A 21,085-nucleotide genomic window follows, 5' to 3' on the forward strand; every position below is an offset into this window, starting at 1 on the left:
ATCCTTTCACATGAATTTATCAATGATGATTGATTTTCCAATTTTATGAAATAGTTTCAGTGGATTTATTTTTTTGTAGCAAAAGCTTTATAACCTTCCTGAATTTGAAATATAATAACAAATATTGGATTGATGCTCAAATAACATTCTGATTAGAACGACTATCAGTTTGATTGGAATAAAAATCAATTTTTATTTCACACATCAATGAAGTTTAAATTTTCCACAGAGAGCTTCAAATGGGGAGGTAACATTGATTGTCACATCACTTTAAATTTAAGCACAGAAAATAAATATTAATTTTAGATATTTTAAAAGAAATCAGACATTGATTGATATATCAGCCCAGATGGGTACTATTAATAAAAAAAATATATATGAAATAAATTAAGACATGCATTCCACTTATATTTGATTTGAAAAAAGCTCTTAAATATTACAAAAACGAAATATAGGATAAACAATAAATTCGGGTAAAATATTTGTGAGTGATGTGATGTGAGAGAAACGTACAGTAAAAAATTCAATTTTACAGTCGTTTTGTAACCTCAAATTTGAACGACCGACGGTTGATTTCAAAACAAAATGTAAAATTTGAGGTTATGTAAAGAAAGTTTTGCATAGAGTCTGAATTAGAACCATTTTTCTTTGGTGTTTCTTCAATAATTTCATATTATATTAACTTCCGCAACAAATTCTATTTATTTCATAATAAATGACATTGACATATTTTCTAAAGTTATTTATCTTAATTTATGGAAAGTGCATTTTACATGAATTCCATTACGTTTTTGAAAATATTGAAAATATTGTTCAAATTTGAGGAGTGAGAAATGTCATCTATATACCCCCCAAAAATGTTCAAATTTGGGGAACTCTACTGTAGTTAGTAAAACAGTAAGTTTCATAGAATGTTAATGTTTCAGTAAAAAGATGTGTTGCAATTTTGTCAGCAAAAAGATTGGATTTGGTCAGTAAACTAGTTTAAGCAAAACAAATCACTTAATTTTTACTGAGCAAACTTACTAATTTTCTGGTCAGATTAAGTTTCTTTCTGAATTTTTCAAATTAATAAGTCACCAATCTTGATTTCTTAACTTATCTAACTTCTTTTTCTAAAACTTACAAATTTTGAATTTCTTACTGACAATTTTTTTCCAAAATACTTACCATTCTGCTGCAATCTATAAATTATTGTATAATAATTAGAGTCAGAAAACCTAATTTCATCAGAGAAAACCTTATTTCTTAAAATGAATTAATTCTTTTAAATAATCACCTCAGTTTCTTCCTTTCTCGTGATATTTTTAGTCCAATTTATCTAAAATGTGGGAGTGACGTTCAAATTAATTGCTTTGTCTTTTTCTAGATATTAGGCATGTGAATTAATTTTAAGCACCGTCTATTTGCATCAGGCAATACTACCTATAACTTCATCCTGCAGCGCCATCGTTAGTAAACAGTATAAACTAGAAACCATTTTTTTGAAATAAAAACTACATATGTATCAGGAATAGTAAAACACGATATTCACATTTCGCTCCTTTCTCCTTTTAATTTCTCATTTTTTTCTTAGGACATTTCCTCCTTCCTCAGGTCTACAATTTGCAATTTTTTCAAAACATCTAGAATACGTAATGAATCAGCAATAACATTTTAAATAATATCTAAAATAATCGCGAGACTTATAAAGGAAAGTACTCTCCATTCGAACGTTCATGCCTTCAAATAATGTGAATTTTATTTTAGTTTTCTTAAAAAATTAGCATACAGTAAAATTAAATATGAATATGAATATTTTTAATTTTAGTGATTACAGCATTTTGATTTAAAAAATCACATTAAAACGTAAGTTAATGCATTTTTTACGCATTAACTTTTGTCCAAACACTGATGATTGTTTTATTGTTACTAATTTTAAATTTAAAATTGTTTTCATACCTATCAATTCAGCCAAGTCTATTTTGCTGTATCGCATAAACATTTGATTTATTTTTCCCTTTCTACTTATTAATTCTAACGAATTTTAAGGTGTAAAATTCATAAGCACTATACAAATAACCAATAAAACATTAAAAATAGTTAAAAATAAAATTTGAGGTAATAAATTTAGAATCTTATGGCTTTGGCACAACTTTTAGATCAGAAAAATTTCACAAAGTCAAAATTCACATACTTTTCTTTTTTAAAAGTTTTGCATCTGTCTAACCTACTCTTTCGTACTTTTCTTCTTCTTCTTCTTTTGAACATCATTCCCAATTAAATTTAATTCAGTCAAATTTGGAGTCGAAAGAATGAGATAAACTTATACAAATCTTTTGAAGAGCAAAGTTAGGCGATTTTTGATTTCTTGAAAATTTATCAATCTAAAAGCTGCCCCTAAGGCATTAGAAACAGTAGAAGTTTCACTCAAGCCAGGGACCCATCAAGCCCAATAAAAAGTGAAGATATTTTTCACTTTTCCTTGTAAAAATTTTGCAGATATTGCACCGCGACTTAAACAAATTTGATCGTAGTTCCTGTATATTTTCGGCGACCATTATGAAATATGTATTTTTAGATAGATTTTAATGCAAGATTTCGAAATATATCAGACTGATAAGTCAATTCTCTTTAGGAAAAAACTTACCAATAGTCTTCAGTGCCTCTATGCAAAAACGTATGAAAAAATGAAATGTTGAGAGGTCCCTGCTCAAGCTTTAGTAGATAAAGGTTAAAGATGTATCCACTTTACTCGCCACCATCGTAGACGTTAATTTATATAGAAGACCCAATTTTGTAAAATTATGGTTTTTTAATGTATTTAAAATTAACTGACCGACTTTAATTTTTCGTGCCTCCAGCACACCTAGATACAGCTCTTAGATAAAAAAATATCATGGAATCAAAATTAACAACTTTTCAAACGTTTTCCGTATGTCTATCCCACTTTTTCACAGTCTTCTTCTTCTTTTGGACATCATAACAAATTCAGTTTAGTTCAATCCAATTTTGAGAACTTAAGAGTGGGATAGATTGCGTCAAATTTTTGAGAAAGAAGGGGATGTGAATTTAGATTGAACAAAATCTTCAAAAGAAATTTCAAAACATGCCTCATTGGTCCAAAGATGTATTTTACAAAAATTCAATATTTTTATAAAACCCTAAAACCGTTTCTTGAAAAATTCATATTCTACAGAAAAAAATTGCAGTATGAATGACATAAACTGTTTTTAATATAAATAACGATGTGACACATCTTTAAATACATAAAAAGTAATTGCAAGAAATACAAACTTTGGAAGCTTTGGCAAACTTAACGCTAAACTAAATTACATTATTTTAGTCGTGCTGTGTAACTTACGGTTTTAATCTAAAATTATATTTCAGGAAGAATACGATTAATTACAAAATTTTGAACAGATTGTTGGAAAACATAAAAGTAAATCTTTGTATAGTGGTAGAACGTTACGTATATGCATCACTTATTTATATACATGTATTGCTCAACCCCAAAAGCTCATACATAATAATCGTATTCTAATCTTGTATGTTACTACCCATGTTTTTGGGGAGTTTGAGACAATTCTCAAATTAACATGCCTTACCAAATCCCAACGTGGGCAAACCTATAGCGATTCCCCTCTTAAGTTTTAGTTGCTTGCACAATACCACAGATTTAGCCTCAGTTGTGGTATAAACATAATTGATCAGAGCGTTTACAGGTATTTCTCGTATTCTCACATTTTGCAGGGATTATCATTCATGATTCTGCCTTTCCTGCCGGCATCCAACCTATTCTTTCCTGTTGGTTTCGTGATAGCTGAACGTGTCCTGTATATGCCATCAATGGGCTTTTGTCTTCTGGTAGCCTACGGTTTTCACCTACTGTCGCAGAGGTTCAACAAAAAGCTGACATGGATGTGCCTAACATTTCTATTAATAACGCATGCAACCAAAACTTATGTGCGAAACTGGGACTGGGAGACAGAATATTCAATATTCATGTCAGGACTACGAGTAAATCAGCGGAATGCAAAATTATTCAATAATGTGGGACATGCTCTTGAGAGTGAGGAACGATATAGGGAAGCCCTAACATTTTTTCATACAGCCGTTCAGGTGCAGGAGGATGATGTTGGTGCCCATATAAATGTGGGTCGTACATACAATCACCTGAAAATGTTCAAAGAGGCCGAAGAGGCATATCTAAAGGCAAAATCGCTGCTCCCTAAGGCCAAACCAGGTGAATCATATCAGGCACGTATTGCACCAAACCATTTGAATGTATTCCTTAACTTGGCCAATTTAATATCGAAAAATCATACACGTCTCGAGGAGGCTGATATGCTCTATAGACAGGCGATTAGTATGCGTGCCGATTATACCCAAGCATACATAAATCGCGGTGATATATTGATAAAGCTGAACAGGACCAAGGAAGCCCAGGAAGTCTATGAGAGAGCACTCCTCTACGACAGCAGCAATCCGGATATTTATTACAATGTAAGTGACATTTTCACAATATGAGCAACACCCCCTTATATAACCATGTCTTCTCTAATTAAATTTTAATTGCACACACTCCAGACATTATTCACCTGATGTTCCTCGCCCCATATACCACGAAAACACGTAAATTTATCACTCACTTTGTACCCAAACCCAAAAACCATCGATATTGCGCTGGTATGAAGTGCAAGAATTTGCGCTGAAAACTCGATTAAAGTGTCCTTTCCGCAGTTCCAAAAGGAGAGGACGAATGGTCCTTGACAAAATCTCTTCAATTTTTTTCTGCATCCTTCGTATTTTGAATATCCTCCACCAAACTAGAATCACTATGGCAACATCTTGTTAAGCATCACAAGTCCACTAACAAGAGATGAAGATTATTGGTATTTGTTCCTTCATCCACTTCATACGAAAATTTTATCTTAAACATTCTCTCTGGTACACAATCTTCACAAATTCCAGTGATTTTTTCATGAGATTCCCAATTTGATAATGCTATTTCGGATATCTATTTTGAGAATATTGATTTTCTCTGAATTTTTCTTATGTTATCTGCAAAAGGACATGACCAGACAAATATTTACAAATATTGCTATTATTCAAGAATAAAAATAATTATCGATCTTGTCCGCAAGATGAATTTTATACAGCAAAAAAAGTAAGAAAGTCTTGTATTCATTTAATATTATCCAGCTTTGCAAATTGCTCGGTATCACAACTTTAATACAATACCTCTAAAATAAGTTTTGAATTAGACTAATAAAGTTATTTAGTGGCCCAACTTTTAATAGCATTGTGCTCATAAGTTCAGTCATTTCGCAAAGTTCTTTTCCACTGTATAATTCATTTAATGTTTACCGGTTTAAAATCGATTTGAATTGATTTAAAAATAATCCAAAATATTGCTTATAACAATTACACTGAGAAAAAAGAGGGTGCGATTAACATTTTTTCCTCAGAAATTTAACACTTTTTATGTGTAAAAATATATCAACATTTTTTAATGTTAATTTTACACCTTCTTAAAGGTAAAATTAACATGAAAAAGGGTACCGTTAACCCCTAATACACCTAAAAAGGGTAATATTTACACCGATTTTGGATCAATACTGAAGGATAAAATTAACATTTCGGGAATGTTATTTTAACTTTTACGGATCTCTCTGTGTATGTAGAACACAATTGAAGTTCAAGAAGAAAATGATTATTTGTTTTATAACCTATTCATTATAATGTGTACACTCAGAAAAATAATCGATTAAAATTTAGAGTTGATTTTACTTCTATTTAGGTGTAATATTCAGAAGAGTTGTTTTAACTTTTTTTTCCTAAAATCTACATGACAAAAAAAGTGTAAATAACTCTTTTTAAAACTGAAAATAACTCGTTTTAAGAGTTAAAATAACTCTTTTCAAAAGTTAAATTTTTTTTTTAGAGTTGAAATAACTCTTTCGTATCCCAAAATGAATATTTTTTTGCAATTATTTTATGTTTTTTTTTTTATTTTATCATTTTCTTTATTAATATTTTATTGTTCTGCAGTTCCCTATGTTCCGAGCAAAATATCACGTCTGATGCACGCACATGTCTTCATGAAACACTTGTTAGGCACATTTCTAGTTGGTGTTCCATATGAACTTTGTCGCACGAAAATCTTCTTGACTGAAGTATATTCTTAAAACGAAAACACTTAAGCATATACTTCAGTCGAGATGAAATTTTACATTGAAAAAGAGTAATAATTACAGCGATATCCGACGAAACAATTCAACTCGCAGGAAGAGTTGTTTTAACTCTATTTACTAAAATTTAAATAGAAAAGAGTGCCAATTACATCGATATTCGCAGAGTTAATTCAACTCTGTAATAGAGTTGTTTTAATTTTTTTATATTTTTTCTTAGTGTAGTAAATCGAGACTTTAACTTTCAAAATTTTGACTGTTATTTCAAGATCTTAGCATTCGGGATTTTGGTTTTCGTTATTTTGACCTGCAATAAATGTGCCTGTATATCAATAGTAAATACTAGTAGTATTTTTTGACCAATATTAACAGTATTAAAGTTTTTTTTAATCATACTATTTTTAAAATCAAAAATTATTTTTTCACAATTTAGATTTTTTTATTGTATTTTTTTTATTTAATTTTATTTTAAAATTTTGTAAAATCTTATTTATTAAAAAAAAGTCATGTGCAAAACTGCTCTATTCTTCAGAACATGTAGTACTGTATATGACTAATAAACAGTAATTTTTTTTTGTGTTTTACGAAAAAAAATTATATCGTCTTTAAACAAACTAGAGTGAATAAAATTGAAAACCCGTTCCGAAGATATAGAAGAAAAGTGAGATATCATTTTGGAAACCCTCGAACCAGATTTTTAGCTGAGATTTTTTACAAACTCAGCTTAGCTTTCCGAAATCGATTTTCGTGGACGTATCGTCCGTCCGTTCGTCCACCGTGTAAGCACTTCTGGAGAGAGAACGAAGAGGGATATCAACAAGCAGAATCCGGGCAAACGTTAAATATCGATGTGTGGTTAGAAGTAGGGGAAAGTGCTCTCCTTTCGAACGTTCATGCCTTCGAATAATGTGAATTTCTTTTGTTTTTCGTAAGAGATTTACACTAAATTATCACGAAATTATCAACAATTGATGATAAGCCACCTAATATTTAATAGAAATGTGTAAGTTTTTTAGAAAAACTAAAAGAAAATTTACATTATTCGTTCGAAAAGAAAGTACTTTCCCTTATGTGATGTCAGATCCACCTTCTAATGCCCCTTTCGCCATTTTGGGATACCCCGAATTTTTATTTTCCCAATAACTCAACCTCTAAGGTCTAAGCTCTACACTGGTAAAAATAAAAGGGTCAAATTGACCCTTTTCAAAAGGATGGATCGTATTTGACCCTTTGAAAGGTTCACTTTTGTATCTCTTGAAATTTAGTATGCACATTTATCACGAATAATCATGTTTTATTGTAAACTTATTACTGATATCATATTTCTCTCATCTGAGCGAACACCAAAGATCACTTTTTCATTGTTTTTTTATTCGTTTATTCCGGAATTAAATAGATGTCAAAACCGTGACCCTTTCGAAGGGTACCTGGTGACCCTTTCAAAGAGTCAAATATGATCCATCCTTTGGAAAAGGGTCAATTTGACCCTTTTATTTTTACCAGTGTAAGGCATCGACCGATCTCAAATTTTAGTATGTTATAGCTGGGCCTAAAAGCTTTCAATCAAAAAAAAAAGTTGGGTCTCCGGACCTCCCTGATCCGAGCTATTAGGAGTCAAAATTTAATTTTCAAATAGCCATATCTCCAGTTCTAATTGTCAGAATTTGAAAATTTTTGGTGTTTTGGAAAGGTCTCATGGAGTACTCTAATCGGATCGGATCAGTATATAACATCCTCAAGTGCTAGAATTAAAGAAAAGCTCACGAGCAGTAGGGGCAAAGTCACCTGCATCTACGGTAAAGCACCCTTAAAATGGTGGGAAAACATTCATTAGAGAGGATCTAAGCCTTATCACAAGGGGATTTCGGGACCTATAGGTAAGAGGTTTTCGGTCCCATGTTTCGTAAAATCAAGTCCAGTTAAACTTACTAGATCCAATTCGAATATCTTTATTTAGAGAAAAAATTTCTGATGCTATTCAAACTCGGTTCATTTGCATCATAAAGCAAAAACCCTACCACTTTACCCATTTACTGTCCATTCTATCAAAAAAATCTAAATTCCACGTACAATCTTCTTTCTATTATAGTTCCTCGAAAATTCCAATAATCAAACTACATTTTTTGTTTAATGTATCCCCTATACTCTCGCTTGCTCACCTATAAATATATATTTTATGCAATATTTCTAAAAGATTCATCAGTTACCTGGACAAATTCGAAAAAAATGTCTGCAGCTCTCCATCATTTTCTCCTTATTCACTCCCATCTCTATCCCACTCTCCTGAATAATTTCATTATGTTTTGAGGGATTATCATCCGCCCACGGCGCTTCCTTCCGGTATTTCTTTTGTATAAAGCTAAGGATTGGATTGGCTCTGGCCAAGGTGCGGGGATGTGGAAGAGCATAAAAAAATTAATTTCCTCCTCCATCCAATTCGAGAGATGTAACTGAAAGATGGGAACTTGTAAGACAGCGACGCACACACATTTATTCACACGAATGGCAAAAGATGAGGAATGGTGCAGAGAACCAGGAAAAAAAGCGACTGTGAGAGAAATGACGTACAATAATGAGCTTAAAAGCTTTACTATTTTTTTTTCTTTATAACCCAGAGTTGGATTATTTTTTTCTGCCCTCAAAGATGCGACCAATCGAGGTTATATTGTTCCCCCTCAATAATCAATCAAGATTAGGTTTTGTGCCATAATGTACTGGTATTTAGAGGAAAAAATTTCCACACATCCGTAAAGACGAAATACTTTTTCATGGAGAATGAGAAGGAAAGTGTCATAAGACGAAATGGAATATTCGTGACATTGTGAAAGAAAGTAAATTGAAATGGCTTTTTCGCGGACGGCACAAGGATGTTGTAATCCTCTTCGTGACTTAGATGATGGGGATAAAGGCAGCACCCAATAAATGGGAGTGCTGGGATAATAAAACGTGAAAAGTACAATTTCATGTTCTTGTCTATCAATTCGATGATGAAATAACGAGGATAAGCTCCAGAGGGGCAGAAGATGTTGGATGCAGTGCTAAATGAGTCTATTGGTGGGTAGTAAAAGAAATCAATGCACATGCGGGGTGATATATAGACATAGCAAAAATACAAGGTGAGCTAGCTGAAAATTAATTAAGCACTAATTGCATTTTCCCCAGTGCCAGCGGAAAGTTAATTGAAAATGGAACTGCTGACAATTTTAAAATCACCGGAAGATTTCCTTGTCCATCTGTTAGTGCCATTTGTCGACAGAATCTTTTAATCCATCGTGAGAGTTGTAGGACATCTGACTGAACTAAAATCTGATTGCGAAAAATCCACGGAGAACACATACGTTTTTTAAAGGAACCTAAAGCATTCAGAGCACTTATTCCAGAGAATCTCAGGGAAAATTAGTATAATCACCCACTAACAAGTTTGCAAAAGATTATACATCTTTTTACAAATCGTACAGAATTCGTACGATTCGTACAGAAATAAGACTCATTTTGTAATGTCTTTACGTAAAGTTTTACTATCAAGACAAATGCTTGAAAAAATCGTTAAATAATACGAAAAGGCTTTTATACAAAAATTTGCGAACAAATGTTTATAAAAAAAATTCAAAAATTTTCGTCATGTATGTTCAGTAATGAAAAAAGTTTGTGAACAACGTACAAACTTTTACGAATTTGTGCTGGGGTATACCTTAACAAAGATTTCGTAATTATCCGTTTGAAATTCACAAACATTCGCAAACGATTTAAAGAAAAAAAGAAAACAAAAATACTTTGCACATATTTTTTCAAGATACTGGTTACTCTTTCATTTTGGAAAGGATAAAGTAGGGTTAAGAAAAATTCATCTCAAGTACAGATCAATCTTGGGGGAGCACATAAGCCTAACGGTAATATATCTCACATGGACTTCAGACCCTAACCCAATGCGCAAAAAATTACTCTGACTCAAAAATGACTGGTTTCTGGTGTACAAGACATGGTCAAAAAGTTTACTCCTAATTGGAATCCTAAAAATTAGTCATATTATCGTCGTATAATGGTCACAGCTTCTCTGAAGATTGAATTAGTAATATTATCGTTATTTTACGGTTCTAAAGTTTACTCTGCCATGAAGTAACAAAAGCGACTCCAAATGACGGTATTTTTCCGTACAAAAAATGACGCGCCAAAAACAATGCATTTGGCGTCCTTCTCTAGCGCATAGGTATAAAATCGACGTACACACTTTGAATGAAAACGTTAAGTGCACTTCACAACTTTGTATTGCACTACCACCGAGGACACTATTTTCTCTAAAATTCTTCACATTTTCTATCGTTTTCTACAACGTTCTATGTATTTTTTCCCTAATTCACTACTCACATTTGCGAAGATTTTTGCCGTTCGACTATTGCTAAATGAGGCATCCGACATGTCGAAAATTTTCCAACTGGATAGCAACAACACAAAAAAATCTTTTAAAATTTTCACTAAATAGGCCTTTTCGACACTAAATTTTAATCACCGGACATTACAGAAACTGGAGCAAACTCTTGAACCATAAAATTTCATTTTATAAAAAAAATGTTTGTGTGTTTATCATGTAAAAAATTGCCTAATTTTCATTTAATTCCTGTTGGCACTGTACTTTTTTGAATAACAAAACACATCTCTACTGAAGGAGCTTTTCCTCCCAATGTACACTATTATATTGTTGAGAAAACACGCGAAAATATCAATTACTTTGCGAATTCAACCCAGTTAAGGGAAGATTTTTTATAGGGACACTGGAAGTTACCGGAAGTCGGCGTAATATTTTAGTCGTGAGCGAGTAATCTCAGGGTTATTATGACGCCAAATGACTTAGATTATAACCGTCATATTAATCCCAAATTTCTGTCATTTGACTCTCTGACAACCGTCACAGGACCCGACTTTGGAATCCAGAATACATACCGCTCCTTGGAAATTACAAGGCGCCAACTCAATCTGAGCCATTTTTCAGGAGACAGCATGAAAGATTCAACTTTGTATAAATAATTATCTCAATTAAGTATGTTAATAAAAACAATTTAATTCTTTTGTATTTGTATGAGCATTATTATAAACATCGAAACATACATATTTTTACCTTTCAAAATATGTTTTTTTTTTATGAGTTAGCTCTTTGTCATTCTAAATGATGCGCAAATTTTCATGAAATTAGAATGACACGGGATCAACTTGCTTGAGTTAGTTCCTTGTTTCACAAAAATTTGAACGATAAATCTATTTTGTGCCCCTTGAATTCAAACAAAACCGCGCAAGCAATCATAAAGAGTAAAATTTTGAAAAACTTTTCTAATAACGAAATTTATGTCTTAATTAGTGTCTGAGTGCACTTAAACCTCAAAATCGCCAAAAAGTGAGTTGGCCCCTTGTAATTTCCAAGGAGAGATACGTACATCCAACGGTAATCTTACTCCAAATTGCTATTTGAGAAACTTAAGCCATATGGCTGAAATTCTTTAATTTCTCATCGATCAAGATTTTTTGGAAAATTTTGACTTCTGATTGGATTATTAAGAGCAAATGACCTATTAGATTCTGAAAAATAAATAAAATCGATTGCTGTTGAAGGTTTTGAGACTCTCAAGAACTAAGAGCTAAACCTCTGGTCTGAAGGCGGTCTTACAAGGATTTGATACTCGAGATTTAATCCAATTGCTAAAGGTCTTACAGTCCAAAACAAGTAATTTTGGTGGTTTTTCAAAATCTAATAGATTATCAACCCATAATATCGAATATTAAGTCAAAATGCATTTTTTTTTCCTAAAATCCTGACGGAAAAAAAATTCGAGATGTTAAGCCTTATGGCTAAGCCCTAAGTCAGTTTCTGACTTGAAGTTTGTCCAATTTCTTAATGTCTAAAAATTGCAATTCTGTAAAAATTAAGTTGAGTCATTTGGCATTAGTGTTTCCTAAGTCAAAATTTCCCCAGAAATCTTGACCGATAAGAAAGAAACTCTAAATTGCAAAGTTTTATGAAATATTTTCTGTTTTTGAAATAGAATACTTTAACAAAAGTTTTGGCTAGATAATTTTAATTCTAGTATAGTAAATAATAAACTCTAATTAATTTACACGTCAATCATAACTCTAAATAAATACAAAGTTTCCCGAGAGTTTCTTAATTTAATATTCTTTATTAATCTTGCTTTGAGATTAGATATTGTAGATATAAGAAATGCTTTAGACAGAATCTATCTCACTGTGAGTTAGGTAGTGTCATAAAGTTTAAATATTTTTGTGCATAATTGTTTTTTCTTTATTTTTATGCGATCCTTTCCAAAAGGCTTAATGCAAAGAAGTTTTCTTTAGTGGAACCTTATGTCAATATACACTTTCATTGAATAGTTTTGAAGGGAAAATAAAACAATTTATTTTACATGGAGCCCGCCACTAAAGATCCGATTTCTGTTTCACAAGCCATTTCAACGTCCCATTCCTTACCATTCATACGGACATAACTTATTTACGATTGCACATATTTCATTTTATTTTAGGGCGGGTGAAAGCATAGAAGGAGCTTTCTCAGACATAACGCTCTGGGGTGAAGGTCAAAAAAATGTTATATTTTACACATGATGGAGGCGCCAAGTGAAAATTGTCTGTTAATTTTTATAGACGCATGGGATTTATTATGTTTTTGGGAGAGTGTTTTCAATTAAGTTTTATTATTTTAACGTTATATGAAAGCACATAATGTTACTGTGTGAACGTGATGCAGCAACGGTCCGACAAATTTTCTCACAGGCCACAATATTCTCGTTGGCAAAATTGTAAATAGAGGATAAAGGGGGGAAATAGATAGTTTGAGAAGGGGTTTACATGGTGAAAATTTTCCTGCTGTACTATTTCAACTGCCTCATCCAAAACCCCCAAAAACACACAATTTCCCCGAATGTAAGACAATAATAATACGAAATGGGACACACATACACACAATTATTATTGAGAAATGCGAGATGTTGAGCTCTCAAAGTTGCTTCTTTTACAAGTTCTTATACATAAGTTCCTTAGGATTTGTGCTTGTCCTCCCCCATATCCGTGATCCTTTTTCCAACACAAGAGACTTGGCTGCAAATACTGGATGCTGGCAAAGCTGTATTTTTGGGGAGATTCACACAATTTCTGCTATTTTTCATTATTGTCTCCCATAGAATGATAATTCCACTTGACATAGAGTGAAAGTTTATACATTGCTCCATATATGTGATATTCTTTTCCCCAGAGTGGTGGTTCACTTCAAATAAAATGGACAATTTATTGTGTCAACAATTGAGGATTTACTACATTTTCTTCTCCATACTTTTTCCTCATTTTCACCATATTTTTTCACGCCATTTTGTTAGCTTGCTTTTTACATTAGCACCAAAGGAGGAAAAAGAACCAATATAAGCCTATCCCGGAGTAATTTAATATGCTTTCAGCACAAAAAAGTCATTAAAAAAATTTAATTTATGGTCATATATGTAGACTATTTTTTTAATTATAAGCACTTTAAAATGCTTTATAAAGTTTCATATATTATTTAATAATTATGAAAGGCTGTAAATGCTATGTCAAATGATTAACAGTGCGTTTTCAACATGCTAATTCTTTTGAAATCATAATAAAAAAAAATCTTAATGACCTTTAATGTTTCATTACTTTTTCTCCCATTAGATTTTATTCTATTACCAAACCATCCTCTTTATATTAGGGGAAAGTTGGGCGCCTTCGTATGTGGGGCAGCTTTGAAATTGGGATTTTTCACCAATATTTAAATAAAATTGAGCCTTATTATGATATAATTTAGCTGCACAAACAGATTGAGAAGCTAAATTACATTACGATGTGGATTAACCCATTCCTTACCATTGTATTATACATCATACGTAAATTGAGTGATTTTTGATGATTTATTTCTGGGCAATTTTTATCCGAATTGCTGTCGGGAATGGATTTTTAGCAACGTTAGTTATTCAATTACTTGAGAAAAATAGTCCGACATAGATGAAAATACATTTTGTTATTATTTTCTTGCCTTGCGGAAGGTCATGCAAAATTTTTGCTCAAAATGGCGGACGGAAAATACGACATCCCGTCGAATTTGTTAAAATTGACCACTTTCCTCTTTCCTGATTTGAATTCTAGTTGCCAATTGGTGTTCTTGGATAGTTACTCTATCTAAAGCAATAGAGTTTGTAATGAATTAATGCACAGAATTTAAATTAGGTGACCGTTAAGACGTGTGTTTGACAGAGGCTCCCCGCGCTCCCATATGAGATAAATTTTTTTTTCTTTTCAAAAAAATCATCTACTAATCTGTAGGAAACTAATCCCAAAATATGTTCATTCTATCTCAAGTATTTCTGGTACATTGACTGAATGGGTTAATTCCAATACCAATTTCAAAATTACCAATTGGGAAAATACCAATTTCAAAGCTGCCCCACTTCCCTCTACTGCTGTTCTAAACAAATAATAGATCTAAAATTGCTAAAACTTATAAAAATCAGAATGTTGCACAATAGTCTATAAAGAAAGTAAACCTCCCCCTTACCAAAATTTCTAGTCATTCACTAACAGACTTTGTGCAACAAATATATAACTGCCCTCTCCTTGAATTCGAGTAGTAAAACAATCGTCTCATCAATATCCTTATTATAAACAGTAAAAATTGTTAGCTGTTCCTTTTCTCTTTAAGTACGGGAACGGGAGGGTCAAAAGTTGGGGGTCAGACAACATCACTTTCCTAACTTTTTAGAGTAAAACATAACTTTAGAAGGATGTAGGAATTTTTTTTGCGACACCGGTGTTCCAATCGTCCTTAAAGGGTTAAGGATCTCTAATCTGAAATCTATTTGTCATGATCTGATCCTAATTTTTTTCTGTATGTATTTAATTTTTATTTTTGATTATCTAAAATCACAAAAAATATACCACCGTTTCTAAAATTATCCAATTTGAATAATCTCGCGTTTAAAGTGAATTTTAACTCTTTAGCCTTTAAGAACGATTGGAACACCGGTGTCCCATAAAGAAAATAATTTTTTCTGACTACCTAAAGTAATTTTTTTATTATGTTTGTACGTAATTGCAAAGTAGAAGGATGAGGGAATCTAGGATATTTTTTGCAAATCTCCAGCTATTTGCTATATAGTAAATATTTAAGCTCAAAAATGGTGAATTTTTAAATTCTCAAATTTATAATTGATTTTATTTATTTTTTATACTTCCAATTTTTTTAAGCAAATCCCCTTTGGCAATAAAAACTACAATACTCATACGTAATATTTCTCATTAAAACGAAAATTATTATTCATTGGTATTGTCAGAAATATTAATTAAATTTTTGAGCTATTTTTGTCCCTATCGCTTATAGAAACATAAAATACACCGAATCAGACTCTGTTGGACCTTCCAAGGTTAGGTGAAAGACCTATCATTGATTATGTTTTCCTGTTTAATTTTTATTGTTGATTTTCAGTCCGTGAAAAGTGTCTCGTCGTTAAAGAGTTAAGGAAGGATAAATAGGGCATCGTTGTTTCAAAAACTTAAACTTAGTTCCTGACAAAATATAATCTTTCTACAGTCAACAAAAATGTTTTGGTGTTTGGGGACACCGGTATCCCACTCGTCCTTAAAGGGTTAAACTGAAGAACGTGAAATTTATATGACAAACATTTTCCGTAAAAATCGAAAATGTTTGAAATGTAGCTTTAAAAAAAATATCTTAACACTAAACCTACCGGCCGTTTTTGGTAAATAGTTTATTCCTAGCGCGCTCAGTTAAGTGATAGACCGCGGTAGATAGAATACTCAACAATTTTTCTTGGAAAAGAGGAAAAAAATTAAAATATAAACACTATATTACATGCTTATTTTAAGGAATTCATAAAGTTTAATAGCGATATTTTCAGCTACATTTATCTGGGAAGACATGTAAAACTTTGTTTTTTGCATATTTTAAAAGAAAACTCGGCTTTAACGTATATAGTAATTTAGATATAGAAAATAATTCTGGAGCTAAATTAAATTATATCTAGGTCGAAGCGAATTAAAATGATACAAATTACTTTAAATTTACATTGACAGTAAAATGCTCGCCGTAATTCGTAAATTTATGCATTTTCATTGCAATTCTATCGCAAATTTTCAATTACCGTATAACCTTATCTTATACTCCGAGGCACTAGGTGAAAGTAATATAAGAAAATTGAAGAAATATAACGAAAATGCGATAAACGCTGAGCAAAAAAACTGTACAAGTCACTAACCGTACAGTTTTTTGCCACCGTTTATCACATTTTCGTTTTATTTTTTTCAATTTTCTTATATTATTCTCATCTAGTGCCTCGAAGTATAAGATAAGGTAATACGGTAATTGAGAATTTGCGTAAAGCAGTCTTCAGACCAGAGGTTTAGCCTAGTTACCAAAGGTCTCAAGATCCTGAATAGCGAGCAATTTTATTGCTTTTTGAGAATCTATAGGTCTCTTATCTTTAATAGTCCAATCCTAAATTAAATTTTTCCAAAAAATTGTAATTGATAAGAAATTAGAGTAGTTAAGCCATATGGCTAAGTCTTAGCTCTGATGCCCGTATAAGAATTGCAATGAAAGTGCATAAATTAACGAATTACGATATGAGGCTTTAACGGTGACGGTGAGCATTTTACTGTCAATGTGATTCTGCCCTTAAGAGGAAAAATCAATTAAATGGTTTCGGACATCGACCTTTTTCGACGTGAACCAATTTAATTAACCTTGTTGAGAAACAATCATTATGCAAGGAAAAATGCTGGTAAACAACAGACTTTGTTGTATAATTAAAAGTCAATTAATCTGATGAAATTGACCGTTGTCGAGGCAACATGGGAATCAAAATGTCTAGAAAGTTTTTCAATAAAAAAAGTCATCTATAACTTTTAAAAATACCCCTTACCATTGTAATTTTATCATAAAAACATAATTATCATTCAGAGGGTGGAATGCTACTATGGTAGTTATTTTCGCTATGTTGACAACTATATCAATCTACCTGTATTATTCTCAATGGTTTTCATCACTCTGTCTAAATTGCTCACTAATTTTTCTCTTTGGTACTCCATCATGAAGGAAACAAGGTAGTAAAATGCAATGTATATTGTTCCTCTTTTCGTGCACTTTGGAATGGAATGTTTGAAATTGTACGACTCCAAATATGTAGATATAGGGGGCCATAAATATCCTAGACGTGGAGAATTAAGTTTAAATGTATGTAATGTCTCATGTTGTATGGAAAGTAGACAGTAGGTGGAGCGGGTGTTCGGATGTTAGAAGTGAACTGAATGGTGTGTACGTGTATATAATCACCTCTGTCTCAATGGAGGATCGTTGTTAAGAGAGCACATATAATTACATACAGTGCTAAATTTACCATGCACCACATTTCCACCACCCACTCATCTCTCTTTCCCATCCCATTTCCCCCAGAATCATCCCCATGAGCGTGGTGCTGGGAAGATGCAGAATATCTGCTCACAAGCCCTAAACCCTGATGTGACTATGGCCCAATATCAAGCTATCGCCCACTATAGTGCTGTTATATTACGTCCTCTATCACTTTTTCTACATTTTTTTACTCTTACTCAATGGTCATTGAGAAAGTATATAGAGTACTAAGTATAGGTACTTTACAACCTGAAAATTCCCGTAAAATATCATCCCTTTTTCTAAAAAGCCTGTGCATTAGAGGTACATTGAAGCTAATTTTTTTTAAAAATCTGCTAATGCACTCTTTATGCAACCTATTAAATTGTTAACTTAGGAATTTTCCTAAAGAGTTTCAATACTTATTTTAAATATAACGAGTTTTTTAAAGATCAAATTTTGCATAAATAAGCAATATCTATGAGTAATAAATTATTCTGTACTATGAGTAATAAATTAGTTTGAAAGCACCCAGAACACATAAAGCCTTATGAAATTTAATTTTTTACTGACCATATTTAATTTTTCACTGATCACTTTTTAATTTTTGCTGACCACTTTTTGTTTTTTACTGATTATTTTTTATTTTTTACTGCTCCTTTTAATTCTTTGCTGATCACTTTTTAACTTTTTATTGATCATCTCGAATATTTCTACTGCTCGTTTTAAATTTTTGCTGACCACTTTTTATTTTTTACTGCTCATTTTTAATTTTTTGCTGCTTTTTTAAATATTTTTTACTGATCATTTTTAATTTGTTGCTGACCAAATTCAATATTTTTACTGCTCATTTTCAATTTTTTACTAACCGCTTTTTATTTTTTACTGACCACTTTTTGTTTTTTATTGATCATCTTTTACTTTTTACTGATCATGTTTTATTTTTCACTGATCACTTTTTACTTTTTACTGATCATGTTTAATTTTTTGCTGACCACTTTTCATTTTTTACTGACCGCTTTAATAAACTACTGCTCTTTTTTAATTTTTTACTAATCTTTTTAAACTTTTTGCTGCCCTTTTTTTATTTTTTACTGACCATTTTTTTATTTTTTACTGATCATTTCGAATTTTTTGCTGATCAAATTTGACTTTTTACTGCTCGTTTATTCAATGCCATAAAAATACTGATCATAATAATAATAATTCATAAAGTAATTTTCAAAAATTATTATAAAAAGTGTTAATAAAATATTCATTTAACTTAATACTGAAACAAAACACTAAAATGCCGTGATCCGGTAGTTTTATACTCCACTAAAATTATCCAATATTTCGATGTCAGTTAAGATAAAATTGGGTAACCGGAATCATACTTACTTCCATAAATTTTAAGATTTCGTCATTGTTTCGGATGAACGAAGAGAAAAATAAGACCGCCAAGAAGTCCAAGCCCTACATTCATGAGTGCTACTTCATAGTTTTTTCTTTCACCCATCTAAAGTAGTCAGGAAATCTAAAAATTCAGAAATTAGAAATGATTCCAAATTACATTGTTTTACCCTATTTATAAAACATTGAAAATTCTCTTTTGAATTATTTTCAAATATTGAGAAATATTGGAAATTGAAATTAATGAAAGATTTATGTAATAAAGTTTTCAGACAAAGAAGTTTTCGCATTATTTATACCGTTCCATAAGAAGTAAATAGGTTTAAAGATCTTTTGGAGGGTTGCCAAAGATGTATATATGACATGGCATTGGTCAATGAAACATAGCTCCCATTGCTGATTTTCAATCGGTTTCTGGATCTTGAATTTCTTCAAAATAGTCTAGTTGTTCGATCTAATCATCAAAATCAATGAAAATCAAAAACAAAATCAATACACACCGAAAAAATTTGACTCTAAATTTAAAAATATATAAGAGTGCAGGAACTTAAATTGGACATGAATCCCCGAGTCATTTAAATTCAGAAGCTCTTTGCCAAAGAAATGGGTTAGAATCCCTATCTTTTTGACGCTAAGAGATCGAGAGTTTAAGTTCAGTATTAGCTGAAAAATGAAAAATGTCCTGAGATTTACAAATTACAATTAAAAGTAAATGATCAAGGATATATAGGATTAGGGCATTGGCTTTCATTGAATGGGATTTGAAATTAAATTCCTGAGTGTTTCTGTTTAAGAATTTTTCATTTTTCTGTATGTAAAAGTCCGTCTATCCGTCCGGCTGTCGCCTGAAACCAAACGGTAAGAGATAGCGATTTGCGACCTTCAGGGGTCCCCCCATAAGTTTGCCCAAGGATCGATAACATGCCCCTAATTACCCTCACCCCTCCACTTCCCCTCTAAACCCATTGTTTTTTGGATTGCTCGAAAACGCGTTGTGCGATTTTTTCCCATTTCTGGATATGTTTTAGAGATTACCCAGGCGGATATTCGACCATGTACGAAAATACCGTTGAATCATTCCTAATAACAATTTTTCAAGATCAAAGGTTAAAATAAAAATGCTCCAGAGAGCGCATGTTTGGGCTTGTTTGAAAGGTCATGCAATTTCCGATGATCTAATTTCTTTTTTCCAATAAAATTTTAGCTCGTTCATGACAGTATAAAATAAGAAAAAGTATATCGGCTGAAAATATGGTGTATTGTACGAAATAATTGATATTGTTCAATGTTAAAGTCCTAAAGGACGACGTAATCGTAAAATTGAATAGACAGAAACCATTTTTATTTATAATTAAAACGGTTACAACCATGAATACTTCCAACTAATAAATCTGACTAAATTAAACATTTAGATGTTAAATCAAACAAAATGCTTTTAGTTGAATCTACCTCTGAATGAGTACAATTTATACATGTTGAGTGTAATTAACCACAACTCGTCTGGTCATGAAGAGATTGAGTTGTTCATTGGACGTAGCAGAGGGAGTCGAACCATAGATATTTTATAGGAGTTGGGGGGTTCACTGTACAGTACGGTTAACTTACGATAGGAACTAAATGTGTTGCTCAGCGATAATTTGTCGTTTCGATAATTTATCGGTAGAATTATGTGCAATGCACACAGGGCCTTGTCCAAGAAATTGATATTAATACATGTCCATAATTGGGAATGTGGTATGTAATCGTATGGAGAATAAATCAGAAATTAATAGTGGAAGAAGGAAAATCCGTAATTTGAACTAATCCCTCATATAGTGAAAACGAATTGGATTTCTTCTCCTCGAATTGCATCATTGGACGGGGGACGTTTTGGGAGGTTATTCGGGCTACCGAGTGAATGTTTTTCATTGGGGGTGATGGCGACAGTGAGTGAAAGAAAATGAAATTGTTGCTGGAGAGATTTTCTCTCCGAGCAATATGTTGTTGCGGTTGGTAAACTGGGCAAAACTGAAAATCGCATTCTAAATTGCCAACTTCAATTGGAAGGAACAAGTCTTCTCCTCTGGGTTCTAACCCATACCATTGAATTTTCATCGTCAAT

General features: G+C 32.0%; 1 protein-coding gene across 1 annotated transcript in view; it reads left to right on the plus strand.

Moving 5' to 3' along the window:
* Nucleotides 1–21,085, plus strand: part of LOC129807130 (protein O-mannosyl-transferase Tmtc3) — a 325,993-nt gene that overhangs the window by 290,948 nt on the left and 13,960 nt on the right. The window contains exon 8 of the mRNA XM_055856176.1: nucleotides 3,733–4,485. Coding sequence (XP_055712151.1) covers nucleotides 3,733–4,485 — 753 coding nt within the window. The remainder of the gene's footprint in view (nucleotides 1–3,732; nucleotides 4,486–21,085) is intronic.

Source organism: Phlebotomus papatasi, chromosome 3, assembly GCF_024763615.1.
Source record: "Phlebotomus papatasi isolate M1 chromosome 3, Ppap_2.1, whole genome shotgun sequence".
Lineage (NCBI taxonomy): Eukaryota > Metazoa > Arthropoda > Insecta > Diptera > Psychodidae > Phlebotomus > Phlebotomus papatasi.